The sequence below is a fragment of the Acomys minous genome (genome assembly GCF_964271855.1).
Source record: "Acomys minous genome assembly, chromosome: 5".
NCBI classification, from domain to species: domain Eukaryota; kingdom Metazoa; phylum Chordata; class Mammalia; order Rodentia; family Muridae; genus Acomys; species Acomys minous.
Genome location: NC_140494.1, coordinates 110,659,497 through 110,684,728, shown reverse-complemented (window position 1 = coordinate 110,684,728; position 25,232 = coordinate 110,659,497). Strand labels below are relative to the sequence as shown.

Here is a 25,232-nt window from a genome sequence, read left to right as displayed (position 1 = left end):
CTTTACTCAGTCTCTCTCTCTCTCTCTCTCTCTCTCTCTCTCTCTCTCTCTCTCTCTCTCTTTTCCTCTCCTAGTCTCCTACACACACACACACACACACACACACACACACACACACTCCCCTCTTCTCCCTTTCCCTCCAAGGCCTCATATAACGTAGGCCAGCCTCATACTTACTTTGTAACCAAGAATAACCATGACTTCATGATTTTCCTACCTTTACCTCTCAAGTGTGTGATTATAGTCAGGTGACACCACACCTGGCTAACATGTTCTCCCTCCCACCCCCAGATAGGATTTTCCTGTGTATCTCTGGCTCTCCTGGACTCGCTTTGTAGACTGGTCTAGCTACCATGTTCTTTTAAAGTGAAAGTTGCTTTAAGAATGTTTCCTGAGGAAAATTATAGTTCCCATCAGTGTAAAAGATAGTATATTATAATTATCCTTTGGTCAGGTGTGTGCATATGTATAATATAGTACATATTTAATACATAGGAATAGTATAATATGTAGTGTGCTTTGTATATGCTTCCCTCAAATTCATAGTTCCCAACGTGGGTATTGGGTGTTAGTGGAGTGTTTAGGAGGGGTTTTGTGTGAGGTCCCAGTGTTACTGGGAATGTATCCAGAAAAGGGGTGTCCAGCCTCTTCCTATTTTTCTTTCATTTCCAACTGCCACAAGGTGGGCAGCTTCCTCTTCCTTGTGCTCCCACCAAGATGTGCCACCTCCTAAAGAGGCTCAGAGCAAAGGGTCACTCAAACTGTGGTAGAACTGGCCAGAAGTTGGTTTTTTTTTTTCAGAAGTGCTATAATAGCTTCTGAATGTAATTTATATGTGTCATAAAGTAAGACTGCTTTGAACTGTGAGGGAAGCCTCTCAGAAGGGTATGTAAGTCCTCTAAAGTGTGCCTCTTCTCCTTTTTTTTTTTTTTTTTTTTTTTTTCTTTTGAGACAGAGACTCACTGTGTGGCCCTGAGTGGCCTAGAGCTCACTATGTAGACCAGGCTGGCCTCAAACCTACCTAGATCTGCCTGCCTCTGCTTCCCAAAGGCTGGTTTTAAAGGCGTGTGCCATCATTTCCAGCTTCTCTTCTGCGTTCTTTATGCCTTTACCCCCAGCACTCAGGAGGCAGAGTCAGAGGCAGGTGGATCTCTGTAGGTTCCAGGCCATCCTCATCTACATACCAAATTCCAGGGCTGCATAAAGAGGCCCTTTCGTAAGACAAACAAAAGGAACTACGAAGGAAAAACTACAAAAGAAATTTTAAAGTGGGTTAGAAACTCTTTTCAAAGATCTATAATAGTATATTTATAATTTGGGCCTGATGGTTTTTTCTTATGTCAGGAAGGTCAGCAGGGGTAGTTGGTGGTCCTGGGATTAAGCCCTGGTGCTGCTCGTGCTAGGCAAATCCATTCCCAAACCCAATCCATTGGTATCTTAGTAAACCGTGTTGAGGAGGAGGAGGAGCCACAGGACTAGAGGACGCATTAAGGACACCAAAGTCTTTAGGGTTCATCCATAACCCCAGTGGTTACTTTCTTTCTTGTTTTGTTTTTACTTTCATTATTCCTTTTTTTGTTGTTTTGTTTTTGTTTTTTGTTTTTTGAAATAGGATCTCATATATGTCACCCTGACTGCACTGAAACTTATATATAATTCTGCTTTTGCCTCATGAGTACTAGGATTTTGGGCTTGTAGCACACTGGGTTTGATGATTACTTTTTTCCAGAATGAATAAGTAAGAAATTATTATCTGAAATAAATTATTTATCTATTTATTTGGAGACAGGGTCTCACTATTAGCACTGACTGGGCTAAAACTCTGTGTAGGGCAAGCTTGTCTAGAATTGGGAGATCTACCTGCCTATGTCTTCCCAGTGCTAAGATTTAAGGTATGTGCCACCACTCCCAGCTTATGGTCAGTTTGAAAATGACAAATACTTCTGTGACCTAGTATTTCCTATGGTGTGTTCCACATCCAGCCAGCCCTTGACCTGGTCCTTGCAAAAAGGATTCTATTATGACAAGTAGAGAACCATACTGTATATTGGTAAACTAAAGACTGAAAAATCCCTAGTAATAGTAAAATATGTGTTTTCCCAACTGCCTTAATCTCTCAGATCATGTGCATCTATTAAGACCTTCCAAGGACACTCAGGACTTGCTTGGATAAGCAGTGTGCCAGTCTCTGGGACCTAGTAGCATGTAGGAAGGACCAGCAAAGGGAAGAACGGGAAGCAGCTGGAATGATATGGTATAAAGAACATGGGCACAAAACAGCAAATACTACTTGTTAACTAATTCAAAAAATATTTATTGAGCTTTTACTGTATGTCAAGTACTGTTCTAGACCTAAGGAATCCAGGGAGGGGGCTAAACCTAGTCACTCAAAATCATTATCTTTGAAGTTTATGTAGATAAGTAGATGGACAGAGCAAGGAAAACAAACAAACACGGCAAGTGATGAAGAATGCTAGCAGAAGAATTAAGCAAGAAAAGAGTAGGGTCTACAGAATGGTGCTTAGAGCAAAGTCTTCCTGAGGAATGGATTTACACAGACTTGAACCACTAAGGAAGGAGCCTGTAAGCACAGAGAGCAAGCAGCAAGAGGTAGGAAGCCAGGATGACTGGGGCGGAATAGGAGCGGCCGAACAGATAGAGAGGGAGACTGGGGATGAGCAGTGATTAGATGCTGGAGGGTCTAACAGACCATGATAGGGACTTGGAATTTTTGTACTGAGTGCAACTGGAAGCCAGTGAAGAATTTGATCCAAGGAATGACATGTGTAACACTTAGTTTTCAGTAATCACTCTGATGTGTGTTTGGAGAACAGGCTGGAACAGAGTCAGAGAGACGGCAGTGCTTCTCAACCTTCCTACAGCTGTGACCCTTTAACACAATTCCTCATGTTGTGGTGACTCCCACCCACAAAATTGTTTTCACTGTACGTCATAATTTTGCTGCCGTTATGAATTGTAATGTAAATATCTGTTTTCTGATTGCCTTAAGCCACCCCTGTGAATGGGTTTTTCAATGCCCAATGGGTTGCAACCCATAGGTTGAGAACTGTAAGCCTAGGGCTATTGTTAAGGTCCAAGCATAAAGTATCAGTGCCCTGCACTCAGGAAATGGTGGTACAGGGGCTAGTAAGCAGTCAGCTTCAGGATGAATTGTGAAGGTATAATCCTAGTAACTTAATCCTCCATAAAACCTTTTGAAATGGTTATCTGTAGTTTACAGTGGAGACCATACATACATAGCTCAAGAAAGCAGCTTGCCCACATATGGCTAAGTGGTGACAACACTGAATTTCATTTAAACCAGGCATTACAGTTGTGGAGCCTTTGCTGCAAGTATTGTATGAACCCCCAGGGAGAAAGTAGAGGAAAACTAGGCCAGGACCAAGGCTCGTTTCCTCAGGAAAGCACCATGCAGTGCCTTTTACTCTTCCTCCATCTACTTTGTGCAAAAACTCCTAATCAGTTTAGTGCCTAGCTAGTTCCATTTCTTTGCCCTTTCCTTTTTTTCCCCCCTGGGAAAGTATTTTTGAAAGATTTGTAAAATTTATTAGGAAAAATTAACATTTTTGGCTAAGTCTCCTCATAGGAAAGTATTGGTGCACCATGAACTGATATTGATCAGATTGAACTATGGAAGAGTACTGTAAAGCCAAGAGTTCTTTTGAGTTGATTCTGACATTTTTTTTTTATTCTGACATTTCTTTAATACATGATTCCACCTTCCACCCCATCCTCACTGCACACGCACACCTTGTTAGACATGGACTAGCGAGCTGGGCTGCCTCTTAATTCTTTGTTCAAAAAAGCCCAGCTGCTTGGACTCAGATGGGCAAGTAAGAAAGGAAGGCGTGTTACTGCTGATCACATCACTCTTCCTTTTCCCACTTTTCTCAGCTGAGTCCTTCAGAGCACTTTCTAGAAAGGAAGAAATAGGGCTATGAATTTATAATTTTAATTTTTCCTAGATACAGCACTCTGCTATGTCAATCAAATTGAAGTTAAGCTCTCTCCTAAAATGTATTGCACTCTAATTCTAAAATAGTGCATGTGAGAAACAGTTTGAGTAAAAAAAAGGAATAGATTCAGATATCTAAAGAATTTGACAGGATTTGGTATTATACCTGAGCCCATGAGGCAAGTATAAAGCAGGGACGGCCTATACCTGGATGTGAGTCATGAGAGCTAAGATTTAGACATGGCCAGGGACCACTGAGCCTCTGTTCTGTTTGCCGCCGTGAACTTTAGTTTTACACTTGCTGCTCCCTTTGATGCTAGACCACCATTGCGAGTCAGAACCTTGGAGAGTTCCAAACAGCCTGGTTTCATCTATGGCTGCAGTTGCCTTCCTGGCATGAATCACAGGGTAAAGGCTCCTATGTAATGCTGAAGCAAACCTAGTTATGTTTTCTCAAGTTATCTCCTAAATGTACTAGCACTGGACCATATGAAGATCTTCAAGGGGGTCCACTCAAGATTTCAGCTCATCTTTTGGAATAAGTCCAAAGCTATGTTAATTGCCACAGGGTCTCTGGGAAACTGATCTGGCAGAAGGGGTAGGAGTTTGTTTCATACATCCCCACAACCCTCTCTAGAGTTTGGTACTTGTTTGTTCGTGATCTTTGTGACCTTAAAAGGGACACTAATTTAAATCAGCCCTTGTATTTTGGTAAATTGGTATATTTAAAAAATAAAAGATTATAAAAAGTCATCCTATGACCTCCACATGCAGCATGCCATGTATATAACACAGAATAAGTAAATAAAAATATAATTTTAAAACTGTTTGTTTTATGGTGAAAAAAGTGTCTATTTAGAATTAGCCAGCCGGACTCAGTTGAGATGATCCCAGTCTCGTCAGAACATCCAGAGCATCATAACCAGGAGGCAGCCGCACACACGCCTTCTCCTCGCTGTCAGGCCTGATCAGGGTGTTGACTTTGGCCACATTAATGTCAGAGAGTTTCTTCATAGCCTGTTTGATCTAGTGCTTATTAGCCTTGACACTAGTATGTTGTTCTCCTCTATCTTCTTCATGGCTTACTCGGTAGTCAGAAGAAACTTGATGATGGATGGCATAGTGGTCAAGCTTGTTTCTCCTGGGTGCTTGAGGCAGCTGGTAACCTTCTGTCTGCTGTTGGGAAGCTGAGAGTGATGAACTGTTGTGCACACTCACTTTCTCCTTTTTATTCACTCTTGAGCCTCAGTCCATGGGATGGTGCTGCCTACATTTAGGGTAGGCTCCCACTTCAATTAACTGAATCTAAATAGTTCCCGACAGACTTGCCTAGAGATTCATTTTCATGGTGACTATAAATTCTACCCATGTTGACAATCACGATTAATCATCACACGTAGGTAACCTGTCTGTTATGTGTGGTGGCTTGAATAACAAAGGCCTTCATAAACTTCTATATTTGAGTGCTTAGTCACCAGGGAGTGAAACTGTTTGAGAGGATTAGAAGGATTAGGAGGTCTGGCTAGGAGAAAGTGTGTCACTGGGGGTAGATTGTGAGGCTTCAGAAGTCCACCGCAGCCCAGTCCCTCTGTCTGTCTGTGGATCGGGATGCACTCATCCACTGCCCCAGTGCCTGTATACATGCTGGCATGCTCTCTACATGATGATTATAACAGATTAACCCTCTGAAACTGTAAGCAAGCAACAACTAAATACTTTGTTTTATAAGAGTTGCATTTGATCACAGCAATAGAACAGTAGACAGTTGTGTTAATTACATATTAAAGCTATGAAAAAAAACACTTGTTGAGCACATTTCCATGTACTGTTGTTTAAGATCACTGGGAAAGGCCATAGTTCCGTACCAGTAGTAGATCTTGTGGCATACATATAAAGTACATTAGATTAAAAAAAAGAAATAATAAATATCAAGTTATTTTCATAACGAAATTTCAGGCTAGCTGATGCATGTGTGTTGCATCTGCTGTGTTCAGGATGTTAAGCTAGTTACAGAGCATAAGCCAAAGACTAACAAGGTCACTGTGGCTGTTCTATCAAGAATGGGAGATCAGAGGCAACAAAAGTAGGGACACTAGCTGAGAAATTATCTGAATAATTTGGGCAATGAAATGATGGCCTGTATCAGAGAGGAACTGATGGAATTAAATTAATAATGGTGAGATGTCAAAGTTAAAATTGATTGGACTTGCTGATGTGTTGGATTGAGAGAGAAAAGTCTAGTGATTAATTTTAGGAATAAAGTAATGTATGGCTATGTCAGAAAGAACAGGAAGGATGCAGGCTTGGTGGAGATGACCAGAAGGTCTGTTCCAGCGTAGGGCGTGGTAAATAGACAGCTGACAGATGACGCTAATCAGCAGGGTAACAAACCTTTTCATTTGGTCTCCCATATAAAATTCAAAATTCCCCCCCCACACACACACACATACACACACACGATGTATGCCATGGGAGTGCCTACATTTGATAAACCTTTATTCCATTCACAACACAAACTATAACTGAATTATAGTAATTTAAAGTACTCTGAATCTCATCTTTGTAGGCATCTGCATGATTGCATTTTACTCGGGAAAAGTAAAGCTAGAAACTCACTATGAATAATAAATCCATACTGGCACCAGTCCCTAATCCCGTAGATTTCAACAGATCAAATCCAAAGACATTGGCATATCTTGCTGACTTCTTCCAGCTGGTTTGGCTAATAGACATCTTTATTTATACAGAAACATAATGGTCCACAAATATTTAAATAGTGCCTTAGGTATTCCATTTCAGCTGTCAGTAGTAGCAGTGCATGATGGACTTTAAATTTCAAACAGAGCAAGCTTGGATTTCCACGAGGCGTTAGCCTAGCTGAACTAGTTAGTTCAACTCTACCAAAAATTAATTATACATAAGACATACCTATAATTTTACTAAGTCTTAGAGTATCAGGTTTTTACATGTACAGTCAATTATGAAAGAATAATTTTACAACTTATATTTCATAATGATTACATCATTAAACTAATTAGATAACAAATTCTTAGAAAAATAAAATGGATTTACCATGAAATTATTTTCCTCTAAAAGAGGAAGAAAAAAGTATGAAAGGAGCCTATGCTTGGGGGTAGCTGCCAAAACAAACTGGATTCTGTGGGGTTTGTTTGTTGCATTTTCCTTATATTTGGTTTAGTTTGCTTTTTTTTTTTTTTAAGGAGAAAGAACATGAAATTAGGTGGATAGAGAAGTGGGGGAGGATCTATGAGGAATTGGAGGAGAAGAAAAAGTACGATCAAAATATATTATATATAAATTCTCAAGAAAGAATAAAAAAGAAAAGAACTGCAGAGAAAGGGCTTAGCTGCCGGGGTCAGGTGACACACACCTAAAGCTGGGCTCTCACGGAAACAAAAAGCCGCACCAATCTCAAGGGCCATCCCATTCCTCAGTGGCTGGGATTTTCCATGTCTCTCTCTTTTTTTTTTTAATTCAAATTTATTCACTTGCTGTTACAACTACTAATTCAGAAAAAAAGTACAGCTGTCTACAAAACATACAAAGCAAATTCTACTGTTGCTTCTAATAGAAGAAGAACAAAGGAGGACAGAAAAGAATGGCTAGAAATACAAGTCCCAAACTCTGGGAACTGCTGCGTAAGCAACAAGGTGTAGGACCCAGAGCTAGGGACAAAGAGTGAGACACACTCAAGATTAGTGACAAAGATAACAAACAAACTGTTGTAGTTGGCCTGTCTCAAACTTTGTTTCAGCACTACAGGTAATGGTATATTTGACTTTCCTCCAAGTGACAATTTGAAATCTGTTCTTCTCTTTCTACATTGTGGTACAAACTAACCATTTAAACCACCTAGAGACATCATTTAATGCAGAAGTCAAATTGAAAGTTCAATTCTATGAAGTCATGTCCTTTTGCAAAACATGAATATTTTAAAGGCTGAAAAAGGAAACCTTGTTTAAGATCATACCACTTCCCCATAGTCAGAATTGCCATCACCAAGGTATAGGGCAAGCAGGTTGCAGAAGCATGATCAATTCCTCTTTGCCGTAAAAAGGGGACATTTGTTGAATGACTACAGGGTTCTTTTCATTTGGTTGTGTTTCTTTCCCTTTGCACACTCACAGTAGCTTCATGAGATGCCAGATCTTAGTTTCTGATGCTACCCTGGGTGAAAGCCCAGGCTCCCTTTCTGTGTTAGATCCCTTGGCTTTGCCCACACTGGAGCCATTTTATCTTTTGTCCTTCCTGTGAGCCTCTTTGATCTGTTTTCTTCCAGCTTCTAGCAATGGGTCTTTTCTGCCCAGGATCCTGTCCTCGTAGCCCCACTGCTTAATGCAAAGTGATTTTAGAAAGCTGCCCCAACAATACATCTGATGTTTCCCAGTACTAAATAAGTACCCTGGGGGAGTTGGACTAGAAACTAGAGGGACTGGGTGAGATAGAAACGTGCCAAGGAATTTGCAGGCCATGGCTCTTTTCTTCACAAAGCTAAGATCCATCAAAATATTAATATTGAATTAAAGGTAAACTTAGAGGTTATGCTGGTTAGATTTGCTGAGAAACTGAGGCTTCCAAAATACAGTTTGTCCAAGAGCTGAGAACATAGCCCTGTGTGTTTTAAATTGATTGATGGTGTTTTAGAGATGTCCATTTAATTACTTAGCTGGCTTGGATGTTAGCCATAAGTAATCCCTTTGTGTCTTGTCTTCCTTATGAAATTGAAACACACTTTATTCTTCAGAGTCTACCTAAAAGTTGTGCTCCTTCCCACCACTGGACCCGGAAATAAATAGGAAGTAGATGGTAAAATAGCTTGAGAAGAGTGTTTAAGTGACTGTGTTCTAAGAGGAAGCAGGATTAAGGTTTTCTGTATCTTCATATAATGGTTGTAGTAATTATACCACCATCTACATGAACACTTCTCAGCATGATGTTTTTTAAAGCCAGTTAGTTTTGATATCTAAAGATGTCATTAAGTTGTATAAAACTAATACAGTAGTATGTATAAAAGTTAAGGGGCACAGCATTACGATTATAAACTTTAGGAAAAACGTGCTCAACCGCTTTTATTGTAGAACTTAAGTGATTTTTGTTAAGTGAATGTCCTTTCTTTCTAATGTGTACCATACTAGTCACAATTCTGTGATGTTATATAAAAACCAACCCCCAAATGGAGTGATTTACATCAGCAACTATTTATCTATATCTTAATACAGAGATTCTATTTCAGGCTGTAAACTGAGTTCAATGTGTGCCACACCTTTTATTCATTCATACTCTCTTGTGATAGATGATAGGAACAGAGTAAGTCAAATCACAGGCATTCCTTATGACCAGGACCAATGGGAAGGGAAGTACAGCACCTGGTCTACTGGGGAGAAAGTGAGCAGATGAGTTCAGTGTCACAAGCTGCCTGCGTTTGACAGAATCAGCTGATGAGGGTTCTGTGTTTCCCAGCTAGTTAGAAGTGTCTTAGTCTCCTGGCTTGACATTTGAATCCTAATTCTTGAAAATTATGTGATTTGAAAAACTCTAATATTTAGCATACATTTCTTCCCTTTTTAAGAAATAATTACATATCAAAATAGCTATCTAAACATATTTATCTGTGTAAAGATATGTTAGAAGTGTAACCAGATTGCATTTATAAATATTATTGTAGCACTACCATAAGTTGAGTAAATAGCACACTACATCAATACAATTAGAATGACTCATTTGTCAGTCCAGTCAAATTCATTACTCAGAAATAATTTATAACAAACTTTGAAGTCCTATAGAAATGACAAAAATAAATGGGACAAAAATGCCTGTCTGGAGATTTGTCTAGAGTGGTGAATATAATTAAGATGACATCATTATCAAATATGAATTATGGCACTTTTCCACACTATTGTTACCTTTAAAAAAAACTCACTGCCTAAGAGACAGTTTTGAAATAATGAAACTTTACTGCATAAAGTCAGTAAGCATACCCAGCTATTCCTCTCAAATTATATGGAGAGTTTATGGTATTTCAGACATTATCTCACCTTGTCTATAAGCCAGCATTGCTTAATGACAGCTCCTCTGGAATTGTCTTGAAGTGCTGGTTGAGGTTTTTAATATTTAGCTTTCTTTTCTTGTATGAAGTGTAAATCTGTGTGCATTGGTTACTGAATTTCCCTGTGGCTCCACATCATCTATCAAGTCCTGTGTGGCTGCTTACACTTTTTTTTTCATGTTTGCAGCTATGCGGCTTATTTTTTAAAAAGAAGTTTCAAATTATTTTTATAGTTTGTAAAATGTAAATCATGTAAGGTCTCACACCTACTTTAATCCCTCCCAGTCTTCCAATGTTGTAAAATACAGAGTTCTTTTTTAGGCTTAGATACATCATGTGCCACTCCCTTATAATTTTTGGTTATCCTTAGGTCTCATGTGTCTGCTATCTGACATGCTTCTCTCTCCAGCTGGAATACTAACTTCTTTTTTTAATATATAATTTTTTAATTTATTATAATTGTGAACCACACCGGGTATAGCTTAAGCAAAGGAGATCTCAAAGCCCCTCCCCCACAGTGACATTTCCTCCAACAAGGCCACACCCACTCCAACAAGGCCACATCTCCTAGTAGTGCCCCTCCCTATGGAACAAGCATTCAAACACAAGAGTCTGTGGGGCCACACCTATTCAGACCACCACAGTGAGGGAGAAAGCATTCTGTTTTGAGATTGACTCGTGGACCACACAACTAAGAGTCCTTAATAGTCTTTACACTGTGCTGCTATGCAGCTCATGCTTACATTCATGATTTTATTTTGATTCATAGTTAAAGTAATGTAAGTATATATATTTTAAAAATCTGTGCCATGTAGTTGGAAACTGAGCCATTGTTATGTTCTTTGTACATGTTTATCTGTACAAGCCTTCATTTACAATTGAAAATTCAAAATTGGAAATTTAAATTTTGTGTGGTAACTACTAAAGTCTTGTAACAAAATAAAGAAAGTGCTGTACATAGCCAAAACCGATAGGATAGATGTGGAATAAAAACTTGTTTGTGCTGGGCGTGGTGGCACACACCTTTAATCCCAGCACTGGTGAGGCAGAGGTAGGTGGATTGCTGTGAGTTCGAGGCCAGCCTGGTCTACAAACTGAGTCCGGGACAGCCAAGGCTACACAGAGAGACCCTGTCTTGGAAGAGGGGGGAAAAAACTCGTTCAATGAGTTCTAAATTTATGTACAGAACAGTTTAACCTAGAGTTTATTACATTACTATGTAACGCATGGACTAAATAATTTGCTACTGTCAGCCAGGCATGGTAGCACCTACCTGTAATCCCAGCACTCAGGGAGGCAGAGGCAGGTGGATGACTGTGAGTTCAAGGCCAGCCTGATTTACAAAGTGAGTCTAGGACAGCCAAGGCTACACAGAGAAACCCTGTCTGGGGAAAAAAAATGCCACTGTCATAAAGCATGGGACATAGAGCCAAGGTTCAAACTAAGGTATGGCTGACCCTAGAACTTTTTCTATTAATTTGGGGATTTCCTTACTTGAAAAAAGTCAAAGAAGTTTTACTCCTGTGTTTTGTTTTTTAAAATATTTGAACTTATATTTAATATCTATTATTGTTGTGTTAATTACCTTCTTGGTTTCTGTGTAAGGGTTACACATAATTTTTTAAATTGAGTATCTGCTTTTAGTTGTTGTTGAACACTTGAACATGGAAGTTCAAGGATGTATAACTAGATGTATGCCAGCACTCAAGAGACGGAGGAAGGCAGGTCTTCATGAGTTCGAAGCCAGCCTGGTCTTCATAGTGAGTTCTAGGCTAGGCAAAGGCTACATAATGAGACCGTGCCTCAAATAACAAACAAAAAAGTATGTAACTAAAACTAATTTACTTCTTAGAAGAACACAGTTTACTTCCATAGCTTTATAGAACAAACTAGAAGAACTGAATGAAAAGTAACAGATGTGAACAGCCTAATGAAGGGAAATTGAACACAAATTGCCAGACTATACCACAGCTAACAATTTCCTTAATTTTTGTCAAACACATAATTTGAAATGATTTTGTGCTTATAAAAACACACAGAATAAAGTGAGAATTATAATCTATACTTTTATATTCACACATGTCTCAGTGTTGAAAGCTGAATGTAATTTGATCTTATAAATCAATATCTAAGATTAAGATGACGTGGACTATTCTAGTTTAATACAGGTCTGACACCTAATTTATCTTCTATTAGAAGTCACATCATGTAGTACATCAAATATGTTAAGTGGTTTTTGGGGGGTTTTACTTAATAGACCATCCTTCCTTATATTTTATCAAAAATTGGTAAGAACCAGTTTAAGCTAAGCTGATAGACTGCAGTCCCAATTTAATAATAACAGGGGATTTTACTTTATATAATCAAGTGCTAATTAAAGGAAATGACTGTTAGAAAAAATATAAGATCTAGTTATGGGAATTGAAATCAAGAAGGAGATGGCTCAGTTCTTTTAACTTGCTGCCCTTGCCAAGGAGACTTGAGTTTGGTCCCCATACCCATATCAGGCAGCTGCCACACCTGCCACTCCAGCTCAGGGACCCGGTGCCTGCTGGACTCCATGGGCACCTGCACTCAAGCGTACACAGACACACATAAACATAGCACACAATTATAAATAAAATAAATCCGTTTTAAAAGAGAAAATTATGGGTCTTTAAATTTTCTTGAAAAACACAAATGAGCCAGTTTTGATTGCCTTGTTGAAGCTGTGCAGTTTATTGCAGCCGTGTCTGGAAGCTTTATTCCTCTGCAGATTGAGTAGCTAGAAATAGGAAATCTTTGCACATTTGCGGGTCAACAACTTCTTACCAGAAGTTAATTATCTGAATTATTTTTTTATTGAAAATAGCTTTTATTTCATACAATATATTCTGATTAGAGTTCACTCTTCCTGTTCTCTACCCAGTTCCTCCAACTCCCCTCACATCTGGATCTACCCCCTTTCTATCTCTCCTTAGAAAATAAGCAGGCATCTAAGGAATAATATTAAAATAAAGTACAATAAGATAAAGCAAAAATAAATCAGAATAGGAAAAATTAAAGAAAAAGAAAAAGAGGCAAAGAAAAAGCACAAGAAACACATAGATTTAGACACACACAGGAATCCCATATAAACACAAGAACAGAAGCCATAATACATATGCAGAGGACCTGTAAGGTTAAAAGAAAAGAAAGGAAAGAAAGAAAGGAAGAAAAAATGCTCTAACACAACACTATAAGAAAAAGAATCTCGAGAGATGCTGTGGAGTTGATTTTGTGTTGGCTACTTACTGCTGGGCATAGGGCCTTCCCTTGAAAGTGGTTTGTTTTAGAGATAACTCATTTTTCATTTGTAAGTACCTATCAGTTGGAGATAGTTTCTGGGTTAACGATAGGGAGGATGTCCACTTCTCCTTTCAGATCTCTGACCCCTGGAAACCTGTGCCAGCCCTGTGCATACTGTGGCCAGCCCAGATGTGGCTAGAAGGCCTTCTTTCTTCCGGTGCCCTTCATTCCCCTCTGGCTCTTGGAGTCTTTCTACCTTCTCTTCTGTGGGGTTCCCTGAGCCGTGAGGGGAGGGAATCGATGGAGACATCCATTTAGGACTGTTTCAAGATCTCATGCTCTCCACACATGGTCTGGCTCTGGGTCTCTATTTGTTCCCATCTGCTGCACGAGGAAGCTTCTCCCATGATGGCTGAGCAAAAGCATTGATCTATGAGTGTAGCAGAAGGTAATTAGCAGTAACAGTATCACACGGTTCACCCTTTCCCCACACACCTTTACTTCCAAATGTTCATTGCAATGAGTCATTGGTCTGGTTCAAGGCCTCTGGCGTCTGCTACACTATCAATACTGGATTCTCATCAGGACTCCTCTTGGCTATTCTGTTGTTGCCCTGTGTCATAGAGATCCTGCAGCTTTGGGTCTGCAGGACCGGCCCCTTCACTCACTCCAGCAGTTCATAGATGAGGTAGGTGTTGGGGTGGGCCAACTCACAACCCTGGACCTGGGCCTGGTTAGTAGCTGACTTAGTCAGCCCACCAGCTCTCCTGTGCTGCCCTTGGACTCAACATGGTCCCAGGCAGTAGCCCAGACTACAGATGTCAGCATGGACTTTGGTGATAACATGAGCCACGGGCATCAACACAGACCCCTGCTGCTGTATGGCATGCTGTAGGGCCATGGACCTAGACATGGTCTTCAGAGCGGCACTGGCTAGACCTTCACCATGGCCTCGGGTGGCAGCACAGGCTACTCACATCAGGCTGTCCTCGCCACCCTCGAGGCTCCAGCCCACCTCTCTTCATGGTGCTCAAACCATTCCGCTTCCCTTTCTCTCCCATCTTTTCACCACATACTTGTACATTATAGTGGCACTACGGTGGGTGGGCTACATGGTGGTGGGCAGCTCTGGGTGTTTTCAGCCCACTAGCAGGAGGGCCTCTTCAGCATGGGTAACTTAATGAGACGCTGTATTAATGTAAAAAGTGAAATTATAATTAATCTTTTAACTTAACATTAAATATTTCATTTCAAGTGTTATTAATCTCTAGGTTACCAATCAGCTCTAACTCTAAAGAGTACTGATAGTTTCTAACTCAAGGATATGAGCTTACCAGTAATCATGTCATGATTTTAACATTCTGTATCTTAAGGGAACTCAGCTGGCTCGATTTTCCCACTTCTTTAGAAAGCGTCTGGGAAAGTTGTCTCTATCTCCTGGGGAGAAAGAAAAGATGTCACTGCATAGTGATGATAGTAGTGTTGAAAGCATGTATTTAACTAGAATTTATTATGTACCATATGTGCTGAATTTTAGATTTATCAGAGCAGAATAAGAAATCAGTTATATTACATAAACTTGACCCTATATAACTTGAACTTACTAGATCTTTAGCTATACTTAGTTTAGGGATTGGCAATAAATGACTAGAATTTTTAAGGCTGAATGGATGTGAAGTGTTATAGTGCCTAAAACATGGTAGTGTAGCACATGAAGGAAGGAAAAAGGAAAGGCTCAGTCTTTAACATTGCTGTGGGAGGAAAATGTGAGCTTAGCACATGGCGCAGTCTGGAGCCTGAGATAAAAGGACCACTATGAGTTAGTCAGAGCCAGCCTGGTCTACCTGTATAGTCAGACCCTGGCTAATGGATATTCAACCAAGTAAATGCTGAAAAATCATAGTTGATAAACCTGGAAATATTAAAATCCTAGGTGGTGAACAAAATCCCCCACGGCAGAGTTTTTAAACTTGTACTAAGCCTAAGAAATTATAGACACTCCCTTGAAATTATATACAAAATTTATGTGTGTATTCATATGTGTATGATTTTCATTAGCTTCCATAGGATCTATGAGCAGAAGGTCCCAGGCCAGTGACTAAGAGGCACCCGTGAGGCGAGCAATTAAGGAGAAAATTAATTAACATTGTCCAATTAAGGATAATGCAGACCAAAGGTGATCCACACAATAGTGGTAATTAGTTCTGGGAGGGAAGGCTATGTATAGAAAAAGAAAGGCAGAGGCTACAGCAATGGCTCAGCTGCTCAGCGTGCTTGCTGTCTTCCAGAGGACCTGAGTTCAGGTCCTAGTAACCAGGGTGGTTCACCGTGGTAACTGCAGCCAGCTCCAGAAGATTCAGTGCCCTCTGTCACAGCAGGCACATATGTGGCCTACATATACATACTCATATAAATAAAAATAATAAAGATAAATCTTTAAAAAAAAAAAACAGAAAGGCTTTGTGGCTAGAGAGATGGCTCAGCAGTTAAGAGTACTCGCTGCTTTTGCAGAGGACCTGGGTTTGGTGTCCTAGCACATACAGGGCAGCTCACAGTCATAATTTCAGTTCCAGAGGATCTAACACCCTCTTCTGGTCTCCATGGGCACACACACATAAAATAAAAATAAATCTTTTTTAAAAATTCAAAATAATGTACTAGACTGAGATGAACCTTGAACACATTGTCTTAAAAAAAAGAAAAGAGAGGTGAAAGCCCAGACTAGAATGTGGTAGCTTCTTTTAATTCACAAAGGAGTAAGAGCAAGTTAGTGAGAGAAATAGATGACCAAGAAAATACACAACCAATAGGAAGAGATGTTTTTGTTGGAGACCAGCTAAGTGTTAAGCATAACTGAAAGGTCTCTATGGCTTTAGCCTGAGGGAGTTGCCCTTGGCTTTAAAGCAACTTCAGTGAGGTGTGAAGCCTAGAAACCACATCACAAGGGGCAGATGGGTAGAAAAGGAAGTTAGGAAAGGAAGGCAGCCAGGGACCGCCTGGTAGTGCAGCAGCAGCAGTAAGTCCGCCCTGCAGTGAGACCTCTCTTGAGGACTTTTATGTGTCAGAATCTATACCAAGGATTTCTCTATTTAAATTGAAGCGTTTTTTTTTAATCTTTATATAACCTTGTAAGAAATCTCTTATGATTCCCATTTCTGGATTAGCAAATGGAGAATTACAGAGATTGAGTTTTTCTCAGGATCACATGGTCTGCAACTGTAACAGATTTTTAAACACTGGCGGCCTGGCTCCCGCACATCCCTTTCCTCTCATTTTTAAGGTAGTGTTGGGGTTGAGACAGGGTCTTCTGTAGCCACGCCTGGCCTTGAACTTATGCCCTGATCCTTTTGACCCCACTTTCAAGAGCTGTGGTCAGAATTAAATGCCGCCATGCCATGCCTGAGCCCTCAGTTTCTGTCACAGTTATATTAAATATGGGAATGTCTGCAAGAAACTAAAAGGAAAGGGAGATTCCTGTGAAGTTTAAAGTGAAAGTAAATGTTCTTGTATAAAAAGTGGAATGTGGTGGCTCCCCTTTAATCCCAGCACTTCGGCAGAGGCAGGTGGATCTCTGAGTTCAAGGTCAGCCTGGTCTACAAAGCAAGTTCAGGACACCCGAGGCTACACAAAGAAACCCTGTCTTGGAAAAACAAAGATGAAAACAAAAGAAACTTACGGGCTTTTTTTCTTTTTCTTTTTCTTTTCTTTCTTTCTTTTTTTTTTTTTTTAAATAAAACACCAAAAGAAACCAAAAAGCTACCTGTAGACAGGGGCAGGGAACCAGGATGGAAGACCCCAGATTATATCATGTTATCTAGTTTTAATGTTGGCCTCACACTTAGTACCAGGGGTTTTATTCAAAGTGAAACTGGGCAGAAGCCATTCCTAATGCTTGAAAACATACACTGCTGTTATTCTCTCCTTAGAAGTGTTCTGTGCAAGCTTTTCAAGTAACTAATTTTAGGGAGTGCAAGGGTTAAAGCCTAGTGCCTGTTGTCGTATAGGCTCTGCCCCTGAAGTACATCCCCACACCTTTCAAGGACTTTTAAAGCATAACAGTTATTTCTGAGCTGCTCCCCAGCCTTCATAGGCTTTTTAAACAATAAAAGAAATCATGACATTTTTGTATAATATAGCTTTAACTTCATTTTCAAATTGAGAAAAACAAATGGAGTAAAAGAAAACTAAAAACTAGGAAAAAAGCATAATAGTGTCCATATTATGGGACAGTGTTATGATAAAAAGAACTTCACAGAAATGTTAGCATATAAATTGCAGTAGTATTATTGTTGGTAGTAGTATTAGTACAGATCTTTTGAGATTATTTGATGTTTATTATAGAATAAGTACTTTATGTTAATATTAAGAACCAAGGTCTTTTAGGAAAATTACTTTTTTAAAAAGTCAGCAAAGCCTGAGCAGTGGTGGCACACACCTTTAACCCCAGCACTCAGGAGGCAGAGGCGGGTGGATTTAAGAGTTTGAGGTCATTATCTTTACCAGAAATTCTCCTTGTTCCTGAATGATCCTTTTTTTTTTTTTCCAAAATTGTAGATGACTGTTGTCTAGGCTCTAAAGGCAAAGGGAAGTATTGTGAGCCTACTGTTTCTGTTTTTCATACTAGCAAATGTAGACTAGATTAAAAATACCATTTACATCTAAGGCCTACAGCGTATGTAAAAGAGTTGTAGGTATAGTTACTATAATTTTTTTTCTTACAACATTGTAAAAATACCACCATAATAAGATTTTAATAGGCTTTTAAAGTTTATGCTGTTGTGTATGGTGCTGTGTTGTGGAGATTACAGTAGAGAAAAGCTGGATTTCTGTTCTCAGAACGCTTAGCTGTATGTATATTTTCAAATGTGTTACCATTATGGCTGTATGTATATACGTATACATGAGAATCACAGTGTTTCAGAATATGATGTATGATAAGGGTTTGCAGTGGTTTGAGTGAGAATACCCTCACAGGCTCATAGATTTGAATATAATTTGGTTACACATTAGTGGACTCTGTAGGAAGGACTAGGAAGTGTAGACTTATTGGAGGAGTTATGTCACCGGGGGTGGGGTTCAGATTTCAGAAGGCTACACCAGGCCCAGTTTCCCTCTTTCTTCCATGAGTTTGTGCTTCAGATGTGTGAGCTCTGAGCTGCTGCTCCAACACCATGCCTGCCTGCATGCTACCATACTTTCTGCCGTGATGATCATGGACTGACCCTCTAGAGCTGTAAGCTTCTATAAGAGTCTATAAGAGATGATAAAAATAATCCAGTCCCAGGTCATGGTCCCAGATCAACTAATTCACTTACAAGTTACACAAATTCAACTAAATTGCTAAATTCATTTTGTTTTGTTTTTCCTTTTTTGTTTGTTTGTTTGTTCTTTGAGACAGGGTTTCTCTGTGTAGCCTTGGCTGTCCTGGACTCACTTTGTAGACCAGGCTGGCCTCGAACTCACAGTAATCTGCTTGCCTCTGCTTCCTGAATACTGGGGTTAAAGGTGTGTGCCACCATGCCCAGTTTTGCCAAATTCTTTTTATCTTCAGCTTGCTACCCATAATATAGGAAATACAAAAAGTTATCATAGAGGTTTATAGGATATGAAATACCTTGGTATCATCATACTTTATAAGCTGTAAAGTCATATAAATTTTGAAAAGAAATAATCATAGTATTTGGAAGATAATAGGCCAAAGGTATGAATTTCAAAAGCAAACAAAAAGATGAGATGAGGACAGAGAATTGTGTGAAGATGGCTGAATATTATCACTCCGTTGGCTCGCTTTATGTCAGTGTGACATAAATTATAGTCATCTGGGGGTGGGGGAGGAAAGAACCTCATTGAGAAATTGCCATCATAAGACCTGATGTAGATGCAATTGTAGGGCATTTTCCTAATTAGTGATATGGGAGGGCCCAGCCCACTGTGTATGGTTCCACGCTGGGCTGGTGGTCCTGGATGCTATAAGAAAGCAGGCTGAGAAAGCTTTGAGGAGTAAGCCAGTAATCAGCACTCCTCCATGGCCTCTGTGTCAACTCCTGCCTCCAAGCTTCTGCCTTAATTGAGTTCCTGCTTTGGTCCCTCAGTGTATTCTGATTTAGGATATATAAGCCAAATCAATCCTTTCTTCCCCAAGATACTTTTGGTCATAGTATTTCATCAAGAAATAGTGATCCTAAGACAGTCACTAATATAATTCTTTACTTAAGGAAATTACTGAAATAAAATTTTTCCAAGATTAATGTTGGTTCTCCCTAAAAAGATTTCAGAAGGCTTTCAGCTCTTCAAGTTGTAGCATTTAATTTTATTTAAGTTATAGACATAGTTAGTGTAGAATTAATTTTCAGTCAAACTGCTTTAATAAAGATTGTAACACTGTACAAAGATAGCAAACGCATCCTGCAAAATGGTTTATAATCATTTGTCATAGCTGTGGTTTAGAAAACAAGTTTGTCTGCTCTTGGGTAAATCAGCCTTCTCTCTTTCAACACACCAGGGTTTGAATTATTGAAGCTATTTCTAGGTGTTTCTAAGTATTGCTTTTGATGTCCCTTCTCTGTTATATCAGAGAATTCATTCATGTACTTTGACTTGCCAGAGTTTTATGTATTTAAATATGTTGTGAAGAAACTATATATTTTCAGCAAATTAGAAGAGAGTACACAGGCAAAAATAAAATGAAACTTACTTTGAGATATGATGTGAATATTGTGCTACTTCTTGCTGTTACCTGATATTGGGATCTTGGAATATATGTAGAATCTGTGAAGTATAGTCAGAGTTACTTCTCCAAAGGCAAGAAACTTGGAAAATATGTTTATTGTGTTGAACGTTCATTTTTCATTTTAAAAAATGAGTCAAAAATCTTCTTGCTTGCTAATATTGAGTTTATTTTATTTTTGTGAATAATTCTAAATGTTCTCTTCTTTTACAGATTATCTTGCTAATCATGGCCGGTTAAATGAATCTGAAGCCAGGAGAAAATTCTGGCAAATTCTGTCTGCTGTTGATTATTGCCATGGCCGGAAAATTGTGCACCGTGACCTGAAGGCTGAAAATCTCTTGCTGGATAACAACATGAATATCAAAATAGCAGGTAGCTGGGACTCAAGTGCTTCAGAAATAGTCTGATGAGAGCTGTTGTGCAGAGTGTGTGCAAAGAGCCTTGCAGGCAGGGTCAAGCTTTAGCAAAGTGTCCTCACCTCTTAGTACTGAGTGTAATGATGAAGAAAAAAATGATTAATGTATACAGTGACCGGACTGCACTTGGGAGTTTGAACTGCATCCAGATTTCTTGGGAGGTTCTGTAGAATAAGTTGTTTGTCAAAATGTGAGACTGGTTGGGAGGCTGGAGAGGGCCAGAAGTGCTGGTCCTGGTGCTCTTCTACCTGGTTCCTCTCAGAATGCCGATGGTGCTAATACAGATGAAAGCAGACAGGACATAGTAAGTGACGGAAGCAGAGTGAGAACAGCACACAAAGGCATCACAACAACACTTCTGTGTATGTGTGTGTTGGGTTTTTGTTATTATTGTTTTTCTCTTGATTTGTTTTTTCTTTTTTGAGATGGGTTTTGGATCTCATACACCTTAGGCTGTCCCTGAGCACACTATGTACCTGGGCCACACTATGGTTCTCCTACCTTTGCTTCCCAGGCTCTCAGATTATAAGGATGTACCACCATGTCTAGCTCAATTGAAAAACATTTTAAATTTCATAATGTGAGTTAGTTTCTTTCTTGCTTTCTTTCTTGCTTTTTAGCTTGGCCTTTTGAGATAGTGCCTTACTATGTATCCCTGGCTGGCCTGGAATTCACTGTGTAGAGCAGGCTGTCCTTGAACACACAGAGAGACCTACCTGCCTTTGTCCCCCAAGTGCTAGAATTAAAGCTGATACTATGAATTTCTTAATTCACATAGTCAAAAATCACTCATGCCATGGTAAAATATGTGCCAGACATTATGCTATGCCAAATATGTAATATGTATAATTATTTCACAGCAAATATGTATATCAAAATTTCACATTTTTTTTATTTGTCAATTACACCTTAAGTTGTAAATATACAGAAAAGTGGTATGTACAAAGCTGGGGATATATAGTTTGGTGATAGAGCATTTGCTTAGCATATGCAAGGTCCTGAGTTCAATTCCCCTATTCTACCTAAAAAAGTGGCAACAGTGTAAGTGCAGCACAAGTTAGGAAACATCAGTAAGGCATAAGTGAGGGAACATCGTCAACCTGAAGAGCCCAGGAAGCATCACACATTAGGAAGTATTTGATCTTAGTTTTGAGAAATGAGTTAACTACTTACCAAAAATGCAAAAGCAGGATGCTGTAGTCAGGCAGATGGAGACTGGGATGGTGAAGAGCATAGCTCAGTATGGGCAAAGGGAGCAGCAGACTTGGTGTGTGAAACAGCCCTAAGAGAGCATGTGTGTCTAAATGGAGCAACAGCAGGAGAAGTTGAAGATGTGAGGAAGAGGGAGATTTAGAAAATACGGGCATAGATTAAAAGTTTAGAACAGTTGCAAGTTGTGATGACTTGTACCAACAGAGAGACAGCCAGATGAGATTCGTCTGCTTACTAGTTAGGTCGGAAGTTTAAGGAGAAACCACCTGCACTAGTTTGAGAGGGTTTGTGTGTGTGTGTGTGTCTACTAATTTGTAACTGTTTGTTGTGAAAATACAATGCATGGTAGCAGTGTTTCCATAGGGGGTTGTTAGTCCATATCTTTTAGGTGTCTACTTTCATTTCTGGGATACACACACACACACACACACACACACACACACACACACACACACACACACACACACACACACTTTATCATCATTATTTTGGCCTTTCTGTTTGGTCTCATTCATTTTACTTATTTTTGCCAACTTTCTCAATTTACTTCTGGATTTTTTTCCCCATTTACTTCTTAAAAGCATCCACTGCCTGAAAATTATCTTTTATAGGAAAGCCCTCGCCCCACTCCCTTCTTTAACTCCTAGTACTATGGTTCTAAGCCAGCAGTGCCAGCTTCACCCATAACTCTCTCTATTATGGAAGGGGCTCCTGGGAATCTTGTTAGGCAGAGAAAGGTGTTAAAATTGTGACCTGAAATTTACAAAGTGTTTATCACTGGAAGCGCAAAAGAAAACATCCTAAGTACAGACTGTTACTCAAGGTTATACCAAGTGTTGTCAGTGTTTACTATAATTCTGCCTAATAGATAGGTCAGTGCAGTGTACCTAATGTTATATAGCATTTGGGTTTGCATTTTGTTGGGTTTTGCTGTTTTTATTTTTGCTTTTGAATATGGACGCTTCAAGGCTTTTTTAACTATATAGAAGCCAGGGAAAATGTTGATTTGTATAGTGACAATACTGAATCAAGCCTTGCTTTTTTCAGGTGCTTTGCTGGGTTCTTAGTCCTTCGCTTTCACAACACACTTAGAAGCTGCATAGCTATCACCAGGTTTTATTTGTTTCTTTGTTTTTTTATGAGAAAACCAAAGGCAGGTAGGGTAAATAATTTGTTAAGGCAACACAAGTAATCAGCAGTGGCTCTCCAATTCAAAATGCAATCTCTGGCCACTCCTTTGTGCTTTCCAAGCATTATGTGTCAAGTGGTATCAGTAAGGAAACTTTGTGTTCCATTAGTCTGAAAACTCCAGAGAACTTTTGGGTAGCTACAAGCTTCAGCTAGTGGGCTCTGTCAAGTGCCAGTGAAAACTGAAAGGTGAGGAGCCTGGACTGGTCCAGTGGTCAGGGGCTAAAGGAGTCCACATGTTATAAACTATAGCTGTGGCTTTTAAAAGAATATCTCTTGAGTATTTATAGGGGTTTTAACTGTTTGAGAATTTCATATATGTATCTTGATTAAGCCCACCCCTCTTTCTCTTTTTTTGTGTGTGGGGTGGGGGGTGAGAAAGGGTTTCTCTGTGTAGTCCTGGCTGTCCTGGAACTTGCTCTGTAGACCAGGCTGTCCCTCGATCCACCTGCCTCTGCCTCCCAACTGCTGGGATTAAAGGTGTGTGCCACCATACCTGGCTGACCCCTCTTTTTTTTTTTTAACATATTCCCCCCATCCCTGCCCCCCAACATCATGTAGGGTTTTCTTTAGTTTGATTTTTAACCCGCTAGAGCTGCCTATACCATGTGCATGGCTGTAGGCCTCTGCTGGAATATGATGGCCTCTCAGGAGCTAGGTCCCTGAAGACAGCTGACTCTGTCTCCCCAAGCAGCGTCAGCTGTGAATAGGCCCAGCTAAGAGGGGACCTTCATGAGTTCCTCCCCCGTGCCTGCTTGATGTTGTCCAGGTTTGTGAAGGCAGTCCCAGCCTCCATGGGTCCATCTGTGGAACAGCACTGTCACGCCCAGCAACTGCTGTCCTACTGCAGAGGCCTACTACCTGCAGCTCTTACAATCCCGCCCTTCTGGGCTGAGCCTTGAGCCTTGAGGGGAAGAGCGTGGTGTAGCTGTCTGCTTTAGGGCTGGACACCCCACAACACTCCCGCCCTCTGAACGTTCACCAGCTGCAGTCTCCATGGCTCACTCTCCATTGTAAAAAAGAAGCTTCTCTGAGGAGGGGTGAGAGATGCACTGCTCTATCACTGGCAGGAGCTAGGTGAGCTGGAAAGTATCGGCCATGTTAGAAGCTTGTCTTTTAAATGAGCTCTCACCAGACGTTGGCTCCTTACCACAGGTCTTATAACTTTTGATGGCTCTGCTTATCTTTAAGAACAGTCATCTTGCCTGGTCTACAAAGTGAGCCCAGGACAGCCAAGGCTACACAGAGAAAGAACAATAATCTTGGAATAATTGACTTTGACAGAAATCTAGCACAGGATAGATGAGACTCCATGTAAAGAAAGCAAGAGGGAAACAAGCAGGACAAAATTGTTGCTCAGTTTATTAAGATTCTTATAATTTGCTAAAAGTGAACTTTTGAAGCCACGTATGTTGAAGTTAAAAGGAAAAATCAAGTTTTCATTTAAAATGTGCCTATATTTAAAAGACAGGAATAGAAGTATAAATCATGATTAGTTTCATAAATATAGAAGCAGGGCGCTGAAATTAATGTTTACCTTATGTTTCCTGCAATAATAACTCAACAGTGCAGAGCCATGGGTTCACCCGCAGCTGTGTTCAGGTTGTCTCAATCATGAGGTCTCCACTCTTCATGAAATAGGAGCTTGAGACATTCTGAGGAAAAAGGCTGAGACAGAGCAACAGGGCTCTCAAGAGGTTCCATACTTGCGGTACAGTTTAGCTTAATTTAGCTTATAATGACTATTGATGCGTTAAAGTGAGTTATCTTTAGTTTTATTCTCCAACTTTCACATCTTGAAAGCTTTTCTAAGTACCTGATGATTCAGATATATAGCTACTTGGAGGAAGTTTTCAGAAAATAACTGTAACTCAGAACTGGAGAGATGGCTCAGCAGTGAAGAGCTCATGATGCTCCTCCAGGGATGCACCCACGCCAGACGACTCACAAGCATCTATAACTCCAACTCCAAGGGGCCCAGCACTCTTTTCAGGACTCTGCAGGCACCGTGTGCACCACAACACATGCATGCACACTTGTACAATATTTAAAAATAATAAAAACAAATCTTTTTTTTTTTTTTTTGACACAAATCAAAGAAGACTTGATGTGAAGTGCTGAGTCTGAACAGGCAATACAGATATAGGCTCTGTATTTGTATCTGTTACCTTGGGTAGATTAACTAACTTCTCTAGGTCACAGCTCCTGTTCTCTTAGTTAGAAATTATTGTGTTTTCAGGGACAGTGTTTAGAGACTAATGAGGCAATACAGTGCAGTAAATAAGAAGCAGGCCGCTTGGGAAGGAATCCTGGCATTGCCACTTACTTGCTTACTGACCTTGGAGACATTGTCCAGTTCTCAGTTTCCTTATCTGC

At 39.9% G+C, this 25,232-nt stretch overlaps 1 protein-coding gene across 3 annotated transcripts in view; it reads left to right on the top strand.

Moving 5' to 3' along the window:
- Positions 1 to 25,232, top strand: part of SIK2 (salt inducible kinase 2) — a gene marked incomplete at its 5' end in the record, with an annotated part of 102,821 nt that overhangs the window by 44,047 nt on the left and 33,542 nt on the right. For all 3 annotated transcript variants that reach the window (XM_084782057.1, XM_084782056.1, XM_084782055.1), the window contains one exon: positions 20,251 to 20,412. In XM_084782057.1, the coding sequence (XP_084638183.1) occupies positions 20,394 to 20,412 (19 nt within the window). The remainder of the gene's footprint in view (positions 1 to 20,250; positions 20,413 to 25,232) is intronic.